Source organism: Theobroma cacao, chromosome 4 (genome assembly GCF_000208745.1).
Source record: "Theobroma cacao cultivar B97-61/B2 chromosome 4, Criollo_cocoa_genome_V2, whole genome shotgun sequence".
NCBI lineage: Eukaryota > Viridiplantae > Streptophyta > Magnoliopsida > Malvales > Malvaceae > Theobroma > Theobroma cacao.
In genome coordinates, this window is record NC_030853.1 from 30,536,459 (window position 1) to 30,548,248 (window position 11,790).

The 11,790-nt window shown below is 36.7% G+C and overlaps 2 protein-coding genes and 1 non-coding gene across 3 annotated transcripts; 2 read left to right on the plus strand and 1 right to left on the minus strand.

Annotated features, from left to right (window-relative positions):
• LOC18603488 (60S ribosome subunit biogenesis protein NIP7 homolog) lies at positions 596–1,494 on the plus strand. Its single transcript, XM_007035500.2, has one exon. The coding sequence runs from the start codon at positions 646–648 to the stop codon at positions 1,225–1,227; it is 582 nt and encodes a 193-aa protein (XP_007035562.1). The 5' UTR covers positions 596–645; the 3' UTR covers positions 1,228–1,494.
• TRNAG-CCC lies at positions 2,945–3,015 on the minus strand. Its single transcript has one exon. It is a non-coding gene; the product is annotated as a tRNA-Gly (tRNA).
• On the plus strand, positions 8,717–9,624 carry LOC18603489 (flowering-promoting factor 1-like protein 1). Its single transcript, XM_018119274.1, has one exon. The coding sequence runs from the start codon at positions 8,896–8,898 to the stop codon at positions 9,331–9,333; it is 438 nt and encodes a 145-aa protein (XP_017974763.1). The 5' UTR covers positions 8,717–8,895; the 3' UTR covers positions 9,334–9,624.

Below are 11,790 nucleotides of genomic sequence, written 5' to 3' on the forward strand. Positions count from 1 at the left end.
ACCTCTTCTGATCCATGATTCCGGACATATACCTCTGTCGAACATTTCCATGGGATAAACATCAAAATCCTCTTACCATTACATAATCAAAGAAATAATCAAACAAAGTAGATAAAAGCAATTTTATTTTTAAATTAAGGGAAACAAAATTGAATATCGAATTAAAATCAATTAATTAAGCTCTAAGATAACACAAAATTAACTATTGACTCGACTCTTGAATTTTCGATTCAAATTGATGTGAATCTGTAAATTTAACTGTTGGATTTAATTTGTTAAAATGAATAGAAAATTTTGTTAAATCCTAAATTAGTTTGAGAAGAATTAATAAGTTGTTTTTTTATTTTTTTATTTTAAATTCATATTTTAATGATTTTATTAGTCAAGGTAAAAAGAAAAAATTAATTCTTAATTAGCAATATTTAATGGATCACTCACGTAATAATGGTTGATTAAATCTATTAGTCAATATTTAATGGGAGGGACTTAATTGAATATAATAAAAAATATAGAGACTTAATTGATTTTCTTATATAGTTCAGGGACTTGTTTATTATTTAACAAAAAATCAGCCAAAACCCTAAAGGCAAAACCTCTCAAATTAAACAAGCGCAAGAACCTCCACAAATTCGAAACGAAGCAAAGATGAGACCTTTAGACGAGAAAGAAACCACCGCCGTCTTTGAAAAGATCTTCAAATTCACGGGCAACAACTTGAAGAACATAGTGGAAAACCCATCTCACGAAGGCCCCGACCAGAATCCAGGACGGTACTGCTTCAGACTCCACAAAAACAAAGTCTACTACGTCAGTGAGTCGCTGGTGAAGCGAGCCACCAACGTTGCCAGGCCCAAGTTGGCTTCTATAGGGACATGCATCGGCAAATTTACCCACGGAGGCAACTTCCATTTGACCGTAGAGTGCTTGAACCTGTTGGCCGCAAACGCAAAGCACAAAGTCTGGCTGAAACCCACCTCGGAGATGTCGTTTTTGTACGCGAATCATGTTCTAAAAGGTGGGTTAGGGAGGATAACGGAGAGTATTGCGCCTGGTGATGGGGTTGTGATTTTTTCCATGTCGGATTTGCCTTTGGGGTTTGGGATTGCAGCGAAGAGTACCCAAGATTGTAGGAAATTGGATCCTAATGCAATTGTGGTGCTCCATCAGGCTGATATTGGGGAGTATTTGAGGATGGAGAATCAGAGTGAGCAGCTAATTGAAGAGTAGTTATCAATTTTGGATTTTGAGTTTGAGTTTTGTCTTTGACTTTGGGGGTTAGTAAGTTGTTTCAATGCAAATATCTGATTGAAGCTTACTATTTCAATGTCATATGCTTTTGTACTAGCTTAAATTTATGAGTGATAGAAGGGTTATTGTTATCATTTTTACCATATTGCAATGTCTCTGTTGATTTATGTTCTGTGAAAATGTGAAAGATTTAAGCATGGACTTAATGATGTTGGTTAAATGAAACCAGAAATTGTTGCTTGTATAGTAGTTTTCTTCTTGCCACAAAGATATGAACGCCATTAGTACAAGCTTGGTGACTGCTATTGTGTGAATAAAATTTTCTGAGATAATCCTAAGATTCGATTAGAACCTTTTGTCCTTGAAGTCAAATTCATTGTTTTGGTATCAGCAATCTCAAAAAAGACCGAATTGCATTTTTATCACATGTGTATAGGTTACTATACGTTTTGATCTTTCGTTTTCAATTTAGTCTATAGAAGCTTTGAACCATACCACCTCCTGGAGTGGGGTGTGTTCCCTGTTATTGCAGCTTCTGTTCAAATCTTTGTAGAGTTTGATTTGCAAGCTTTTTTTACATTCTGCATGTTCTTATATACCATTTAAGATGACCTTAATAAGATTTAATTCATTTAAGCATGGGCTGCTTGTTCCTCAAATGTTCTCTAAGTGAACGTGATAATTGTTTCAGTGGGATCTTGTGTTTGGTTATGCTTCTTCAAGGAGAACTTCTGTATACATCACTGTTAAACAAAATGGAAAATATAAATTGTGAACTAGTATGTTTAGCAGTAAGAGGTTTACTATGTGGTACTCTCATGCATTGCATAAACATCTCTGCAGTGGGAGAGCAGTCTTGTTAGGGATATTACAAACTTGTATGCTGGGCTAATCATATGTCAAACTTAAAACACAGGGTCCATGGGGTCGGGATGTGGCTATTTTCAGGCACAAAGTGGTCAGATTCTGAGATATCCTAAGTTTCAATCAGAATCTTTTGTCCTTGAAGTCAAATTCATTGTTTTGGTATCAGCAATCTCAAACAAGACCTTCTAATTGCATTTTTATCACATGCCTAGGTTACTATATGTTTTGATCTTTCAATTTATTCTATAGAAGCTTTGAACCTTAGCACCTCCTCGAGTGGGGTGTGTTCCCTGTTATTGCAGGTTCAGTTCGAAGCTTTGTAGAGTTTTTGATCTGCATGTTCTTATATACCATTTACCATTTAACATGATCTTGATAAGATTTGATTCATTTAGGCATGGGGTGCTTGACAGCCGCCAATGTTCTCTAAGTAAACCTGATTATTGTTTCTGTGGAACCTGATTATTGTTTCTGTGGGATCTTGTGTTTGGTTATGCTTCTTCAGGGAGGACTTCTGTATACATTACTGTTAACAAAATAGAAAATATAAATTGTGAACTAGGCTGTTTAGCAGTAAGAGGTTTACGATGAGTACAGTCTCATGCTTTGCATAAACATCTGTGCAGAAAGAGAGCAGTCTTCCAAAGTTATTTGTTAAGGATATTACAAACCTGTATGGTGGGTTAACGGCGTGCCAAACTTGGAACAGGGGGCCCATGAGGGTATCGATGTGGCACGCTGGATTCGTGCTTTGTTTGCCATGTCTTTGGGTTGTGTCTGGACTTTAACAGGATCGAGTCAGACCCAAAAAGGCACAAGGTCTGAAAGTTGCGCATCCGGGGAATCGAACCCCGGTCAGTACCGTGGGAGGGTACTATGATACCACTACACCAGATGCGCTTGTTGTTGGTTAAACCTTCAGTTGAAGTTTCTTTCACAGCAGAAATCGATAGGAAAGGATCAGCACTTGCAATCTGCTCTCACAGGTAGGAAAAGGAGATGTTAAATCTCAGAATAACAAAGTTTATCCTGAAAGAAATCCAAGTTGACAAGTAATGAACTTGCTCAAACTTGTTAGAGATAGATTATGAGTAAGATTAAAGAAAATATTCAGTGGCTAAGATAAAATAAAAAGAACAAGGAATCTGTAAGAGGTGAAAGAATTGAAGTCATGTAATTAGCACTAAAAAGATTCGAGATTCTAGTAAAATCCCATATTTGCATGGGGCAAAATCACTAATGTGAACGTGTTTTCATTGCTGTAAAACTAATGACGACAGTGCCATGTTTATTTCTGGGCCTGGCGAAATGGTTCAATCAAAATCCTAGGCTTACCATTCCATAACAATGGATACTTTGGGCTTTTTGCCCTAGGCTTTCGTAATCAAACAAAGGTGAGAATCTTTTGGTCGGCAGGGGGAAGATGACCAGGCTCCTCCGCCCCCCGGTGGCTGTCCTCTCTAATGAAACTTTTGCCTTCCAACACAAAGTAGCTGGCCACATTTACACTATACAACATTAACACACCATCTACCATCAAGTTCAATTTAGCTTTGAGACCTTAGAATCTCAGCTCATCAACATGACTTCCCAATATGGTAATATCTTTTGATGTAAGCCAAATTCTGCCAATTGGGCTCATTAACAGCTCAATTGGCTTTGCCATTGGCTGGATCTAATCCAAACCAACTTTGCCCTACTAACCAATCTCTTTTCTTTTACCTTTGAGATTTTTAACTGAACTGGGTTGTCAGGACCACAGATCACAACATCAAAATTCATAGTAAAAGAAACTTTTAGATCCCTTTGGTGGGTTTGGTGGGTAATGCCACTCTTGACCAATTGTAAAAGAAAAGTATATGTTTTTCCAAGGCAAAAAATTGCCCTAAAGATGAGATGAGAGCCACCCTGGTAACACATTTATTTTGTTTTTCAGCTTTGTTGTTACATAACAAAAAGAAACTTTGTTGTTCTCTCTTGTAAGATTAGGCCATTAACCAAGTAATAGATGGAAGCACATTTGGTTCACGGTCGGGAAGACTCATAATCAGGTTGATAATCTATGCAAAATTAGGGAGATTGACGTTTTTTGCTCATAATATTCCATGCTTAAACTATGCAAAAAAAGGCTATGTTGCATGCACAACCCTAAAGTTCTATGAATTCTAATCTTACCTTTAATTATTTTGATTTGATTTATGTCATTTCTCGAATGATTGTACACCCAATGTAACTTTTACAAATTCATTGATCTTGAATTTTATATAATTATACATTTTATCCTGTTATTTTCAAGTGAATTATGGAATATGAATCAAGGATTGCTCTCTCCTTAATTTTGTTCTTACATATATATATATAGAGGGGAATTGATCCTACATTCCAAGTGTCTTCAGTATACTTTATTCTCAAAATCAATGCAAATGGCCTAATTCCATCTTATTTTAATCAAAGTTAGGCATAATCCTAACAATAGATTATAGATAAGCAAAGCATTCTTTCCCTTAGCTTTTTATTTTATTCCCCCTTATAGCAAAAAAAAAAAATTCCTCCTTTCTATAGACTAAAAGTTCCCACCATTGAAATATACTCCAAAACTTTAATACACCCAATGAGAGTTTAATCTCTTTGTTATATATTGAGTAGGCATTGTGGAGAGAATAGGTTCATAATGTACACCAAAGAGAGGAGGGTCCATGTACATGTAAATTTAATTTAGAAAGATACTCTATTTATGTGTGATTAAGGTGGATAATTTGCATGTTTTTTATCAGAATTTCCTTTCAAGAGAGAATTTCCCTTTTGTTTTTTATTGTAAACAAATGATCACTGAGTACGCAATTCCCCCTTTATGCATAGTGGATTCCAGTTGCTCATCATTAGTTTTAAGACATCAAACAATCACGTTTAAGAGAAATATGTATAGTTAACAAGAGCCTCTCAACCCTTGGTTTAGTTTATTAGTTCTAAAAAAACCCAATAAAGATGGAATAATTATTCATGATTAGGGATTTGAACTTGTGTTTCATGCTATCAACGTCTTGTCGTAACTAGTAAACGTCAAGTACATAACTTAACTTAATTATTCTCGTTCATGTTAGCATATTCTTTTTATTCAGATTAAATTAGGATATGAAGAACAACTTCATTCACACAATTTCTTATTAGATAAATTATAAATTTATGTTTTTTTCTTCAACCTTTGCGAGTATCTCACAATATTAATTCATGGCTTTGGCTACATATACTTAGCTAGTAATCTTTTGCGTTTACTTAGTACTAATGGATGTCATGTAAGTGATGATTTTACTATATGAGAGGAAATCCAACAAGCCATACTTTAGTGATTAAGATGGATGCATGCTTTTATTGAAAAAGAAGAGGTTAATATGAAAAGGCATATACATATGGGAAAAAGGGGTTGATACAGGTATCTTGTTAGGTTAAATATAGGACTCGAAATATTTTTGGCTTTGTCTAGATAGGGGACAATCACATGGGCTTGTAGTTAGTGATGATTGAGAGAGCTGAGCTTTCATTCTTTTGTGGGATCCTTCCCCTCTCCCCTCCCTTCCTTCAATGATTCTCTGCTTGGTTTAGGATTGAAAGCAAAGCATGTCTATGAAAGGTGGTCGAATTTGGGGTCTAGCTTGAAGATGTTCTTTGAATGTAACCTTTTTTTTTTTTATATCAAGAAATTAGAAAAGAGCATGGGAAAATTTTTTACATGCCAGAAGCTGATGTGGCATGTCGTCGAACCTCATGGTGGATTGGTGGGTTCTTGAGAGAATCATCCAAATCTATGTCTGCGATGGGAGAAGAGAAAAAGGAAAGGAAATGTGGGGTGGAAAATCTTTCCCTTGGACGCCCACCTCATTGTTTTGCCTCCTAGCTACGTCAGGTTCAATTTCAAGGAAATTTCTTTCCTTACTTATTCTTTCCGTGAGCAATCGATATAACACATATTTATTTTATATCTAAAAAGTAAAAAAAAAAGTTTGAATCACTCAAAATCTCATATTAATTGTGTAGAATAGTAGTATTAGATATTTAATTCTTCATATCATCTTCAACTTATTAGATTTTTTGTAACATACCAAAGTTGAGACAAAAATATCCAATGAATCAATACGAATAATACTTTGGAGGTAAATATGGATGGTGACACTATAAAGAGAACACCTGAAATTGGCTTATAGTAGGGTTGAAAAGTAAGCGTAGTCGACACTTGAAGGAAACAAATGCAGAAAAGTCGATGGTGGACCAGCAAGCAACGATTGAGAGGAATTTTGGAGGAAGGTGACAAATAAGTTATATCCAAAAAAACGAGAGAGAGAGAGGGAGGGGGCTAAGGAGATCTTTGTCATGTGAAGAGTGAAGGGCAATGCTGGCTTTAGTCGAAAGAGGTCTGCGTCAGGGGAGGACCATGGGGCACGAGGAGGAGGGTTGCCGACGCTAACCATTGCTGCGACCGTGATGCTGGATAAAAAAAGATTGTGTGCCCTAAAGGCCTACACTCCCATGCGTCATCGTTTGGGTTTGGTTGGGGTTAATTGGGTGCCAGAATCTAAGCCATTTGCTTTTACGGACTTTCAAGTTGTTGCTTGCTTCTCCATCGACATTCTTCCGGATTTCTGCTTTGCCTTAAGAACCATGCGTTGGAATTTTAATCCACATGACTTCTTGCGAAAAACAAATTAAGGGCATGAAAGTATTGCACTCTTTGAGGTCAAAAATGGTGAGTGCCAAGCAAATTCTCATGCCCCAACTTCGACATGTGTCTCTGACAAACTCCCACTCAGTCATTTAGGTCATTTGCTGTAAACTTAAAACCGACATTCTACTTTAGCAGACAGACTCATTGCCATTGGTATAGCTAGTAACATGAGTAATTCTAACACACCCGGAACAAATGAAGGATCAAATACTTCTTAAGACTTAAAAACCATTAAACCTAAACATGGAATCCCTTGGTCCACCTAAAATCGGTGGAAGGAAAACACAGAGGCACCAGTACATAGGGAGAGCAAACAAAATTTAGGGTTCACTACCTCTGATTGATCCCTTTCAAATCAAGGTTTAGCTCCTAATATAAATAAAATTAACCATTCATGAGTCATGGCAGTGATTAAGGATAATAATGCACATAGTTTCTTAATGGTATAATCTTTAAATTCTTTCTTTTTTTTTTGGGTTTTAAAGAAGGAATGCCTCTATTATTGATGTTCGGAGAAAAATAGTTGATAAGTCAAAACAGTTAGGCAAGTTTGGAAAAAAATCCTACAATGGGTGAAGTTCCAACGCAAAAGAACTCTTTCCCATTTCCAACAACCAGAATTGGGAATCCTTGCATTTTGGTCCCACACCCCTCACTCTCCCCGCACATTCTTTGATCATTGTACACAAAACCATTCACAAATTTTGGAAAAGGACATTAGACCTTTACAGACTCTTTCATGACCTCCCCTTTCCCCTTGTGCAAATTCTGCATGCAAAGCACATCTCTCTCTCATTTCCATATTGTTTCCTTGTAAGCACAAATATTATTTTTCTTGATACATATACAAGGAAGTTTCAAGAGAAAAAAAAAATCCAAATTAACATCTCAATTCTATTAATGAATCCGATCCTGCAGGTTCTGAAAGAGTATTAAGAGATTTTACTAATTCTCTTATTGAAATTTTCTTTGGTCCACTTGGAGTAGAGAATTCTAATTTTGCAAAATTGATGGCTATTAAGAATGCATTGCAAGTTTTTAGATCATAATCTTGAGTTGGTAAGTAATCTATTATTGTTGAATTCGATTTCAAAATGGTTAGTTTTTGAATATGTAATGACAAGTTTAAATTATGGGATAAATGGTATATCTTTAATAAAGGTATAGTGGTAATATGAAGTGGAAGTAGGGACTTACCCCGTACATCCTTTTATGTAAAAGAATATTAAAAAGAGTAAGATAATTAATGTATGTTGCAATTATTTATCCACATATAATTTTATGATTAAAATTTGTATGTTAAAAATAAGATTTATTATTTCAAAAGAATTATTTAAGACAATTACCTGTATCACAATGTATATATAGATGTACATATATATTGTGCATCTTTGTTTTGAAAAGTACATATATATGTATATTGTGCATTAATAGTGGAAAAATGGATATTCACGAGATTGGAGCATATTTTTTCTTAAGGAATTAAGACTAAATACAGTCCATTTACCTTGAATGGTGAGACAACATTTAGTCATGTGGCAAACAAAGCATGGATTTTTAGACACTTTTCTTTTCTGAACGATGCCCCTTGCAAAGCCCTGGATTCGATGATCCGTAGTGTACAAAATTTCCTGACATTTACGCCCCCAGGTACACACCAAGGTATCGTCTACCAAGTCATTTTCGTTTAGGCTTCTCCAGAACCAGTCTACATTCTCCACATTTTTCCCACAAAAACAAAAACAAAAACAAAAACAAAGATTCCCATGGTGGGGTTTAATTAAAGGCCTCAGCGAAAAAGAAACAGGGATTCCCTTCAATCCTGTTATGCCCACATCGATGGAACCCTTGGTGTCCCTAGCTAGCCAGCCCTGACCTGACCTCAATGCGTCCTTGAGACCCCTCTCAGGCTCTCTCTCTCCCCCCACCTCCCTCTTTGGGCCCCACCGTAGCTACACCTCTGCCTAAACATCCCCATACTTTCTCTCTCTCTCTCCTCCTCTGATCAGCCTATCCTTCAAGGACTCGACTCACCTATATATACCCTACAATCCCATCACCCCATGTACCCCATCGCCAAGAGAGAGTTGCTAGCTATATTTTTTCAGTCTTCAAAGTCCTTGTTTCTTTCCACCCAAGTTAGAATTTTCTTCCTGGTTCGAATGTCTGGTGTTTGGGTTTTCAAGAACGGAGTGGTTCGCCTGGTTGAGAACCCTGGGGCTGAGTCAATGGATGGAAGCCGACAGGGCTCCAACATCCGGCGCAAAGTGCTGGTGCACACCCCTTCGAACGAAGTGATCACTTCCTACGCGGTTCTAGAGCGCAAGCTATCGTCTCTTGGGTGGGAGAGGTACTACGACGACCCTGATCTTCTCCAGTTCCACAAACGCTCCACCGTCCATTTGATCTCTCTCCCCAAGGATTTCAGCAAGTTCAAGTCTATGCACATGTTCGACATCGTCGTCAAAAACCGTAACGCGTTTGAAGTTAGGGATATGTAGTACGTAGTAGTGTAGCACTTTGTGTTCATCTTCCTTCTCCTTCTCCTTCTCCTTCTTTCTTTGTTTGTGTTGAATGTGATGAGTTTGTTCTTCGAGTTTGCTATATGGGTTTTGGTCTTTAAAATGGAATATGTTGAAGGGTAAAGCCTGTGGGGTTGTGCAATTAGGTTAAGGAAGTTAATGTGCCGACGATTGTTTGCTTGGTAAGTAGCTGTGTGACTTGCTTTGTCTTCCTTTTGTACATTACTATTGTGATTATGAATGAAAATTGATGTTTCTTTGTGTGATTCACTTTCACTTTCCATTCAAAATAACATGTACAACTAATAAATTTCGTGTTTAAATCGATACAATCATAATTTAATTTCGATGTAATTTGTAATGACACGTACTCGAGTTGACCAAGTGTCAGTGTCGACATGGAACCTAGCACGACCGGCTGTCATGCAAGATTGTGAAATGGAAGAAAGTGCTTTGACAGCCAAGAAAGGTTCAAACCAATGTATTCTAAGCTTAATTATTGTATGAAGTTAATAGGAACGAAAATGTGGGTATTTGCTTTATGGCAATGAAGAGACCTAAAGGGAACTGTTAAAGAACAGAAAAGGACAAGGTTCACTTTGGGGTTTGCTTACCAACAACGTGGTAATGCCACGTGGTTGCACCCAAGTTGACAGGCCTATCCAATATGTATGGAAGGATACTGTCTTTTTTCCACTCTATGTTTTTTTTTCTCTCCATCCGAAAAGCTGACCAAATTGGCCAACTTGCGAAAGACAGTCTGGTAAGTGCCTGTGCTTGGAAACTGGAACGGAGCAGGCAAAATCAGGTAACCAATCTTGGAAAGTAAGACAAAATGTGAGCTTTGTCTTCAGGTAGAAACATTTTATCAATGTATAGTTAAACACCCAAAATAGAAACTCTTTCCGGAATTGGAATATCTAGATAGCTCAAGAAATCATGGAGAACTTTCACGGCAGATCTATATGTATGCATTGTTGCATTGTTTAAGAGTTAACCAATGGGGATGTTTAAGCTTTGATTAAGTATTTCTCAACAAGAGAAGTTTGTGTTCATGCAAAAAGAAACACAATTAGTTTGGACTCAATATAGCATGCTACTTTACTTGCCAATGTCCCAGTTCAAGCAAAGTTTAAAAAGACAAATTTTCATTGAAGAGCTTATTAGAACATGGGTTTTTAATCCCTTACTTCACAAAGAACTACTGATCTATAAATATCAATAAATAAAGAAAAATTTCACTTCTTAAGATTAGATATTACCAAACTCCCAACCACATAATGTTTCTGTTTTTGTTAATCTACGTATCAGTTAAAAGATAGATACCTCCAACATCCTTGGTGCCCTGTTAATCTCCCCCAAATGAAGAGAAAGGGCTTGTTCTTGTCGTTTTTGAACCCTTTGGGGGATATAACTCGTCCAATCATGAAAACACTTGTCTAGTCAGGCCTCATTTTGATCCCATATTCTTATAAACAACAAACGTAACGACTACATTTATAAAGCTCAATGTCAAATTTGACAGAGCCCCCACATCTAAAATCTAAACCAGAGAACCATTCCAATCAATCAGAGATAGCAATTTGAGCTTAAGAATTTTGGGACCACCATTTTTGGAGCAAGGGAGCATCTGTGTTACCATTTTGACCAGCAAATTAGGGCTTGCACACGGCTGAAAACTTAACATGCTGGGTGGAGAGCAATCGGAAACATATAAAAAGGGAATGGTCTACAATCAAAGCTTGGTACAACCTGGTGGACCAATGGCAAATCTTCTGTTTTTTTTTTCCTTTTCAATTTCCTTTGATTATTAGGACCCCCTCCTAGATTTCCAATACTCATGCCAAGTGTAGACATTTTAACAAGGACATTTTAAAAAGATATTATCATGATATTACAACAGACGTTATTGTATTATTGTTTTCTTTCGTAGTATATATAACTTTATAAATTTGAAATATTTATATGTAAAAAAGAATATTAAAGTGATTAATCTCACATATATGTTAAGAATCCACACTCACTTTCTCGAAAAGTCTTGAGCATGGAAAGATTTCCCCGGAGATATTGAATTAGTGACCCTGCATGAATATCCCGAATCTTTGGCTAAAGGCCATGAACAGTTCCAAAAAACATGTGCTCCCAAGATTTTGTAAGCATTTCTTAGCTTACTGGCACTATAAACTCGTGTGGAAACGAACTCTTATCAACACGTGTGTACATCCAGACAAAGCCGCCAAAAAGGGTCTTCAAGACTTTCTAGATTTTTGTTTCCCAGTCATGGCAATACAAGCCCATTCCTTCTTTGAATGGGCTAGCATTACGGTGTACATTGAGTAGTCACTTCCTTCACTTGAGCTGTTTTTTCTCAATTTTTAGAAGAGAGAGAGAGAGAATTGAATGAACTCATAAAGAGGGGTGATGGAGATGAGAAAG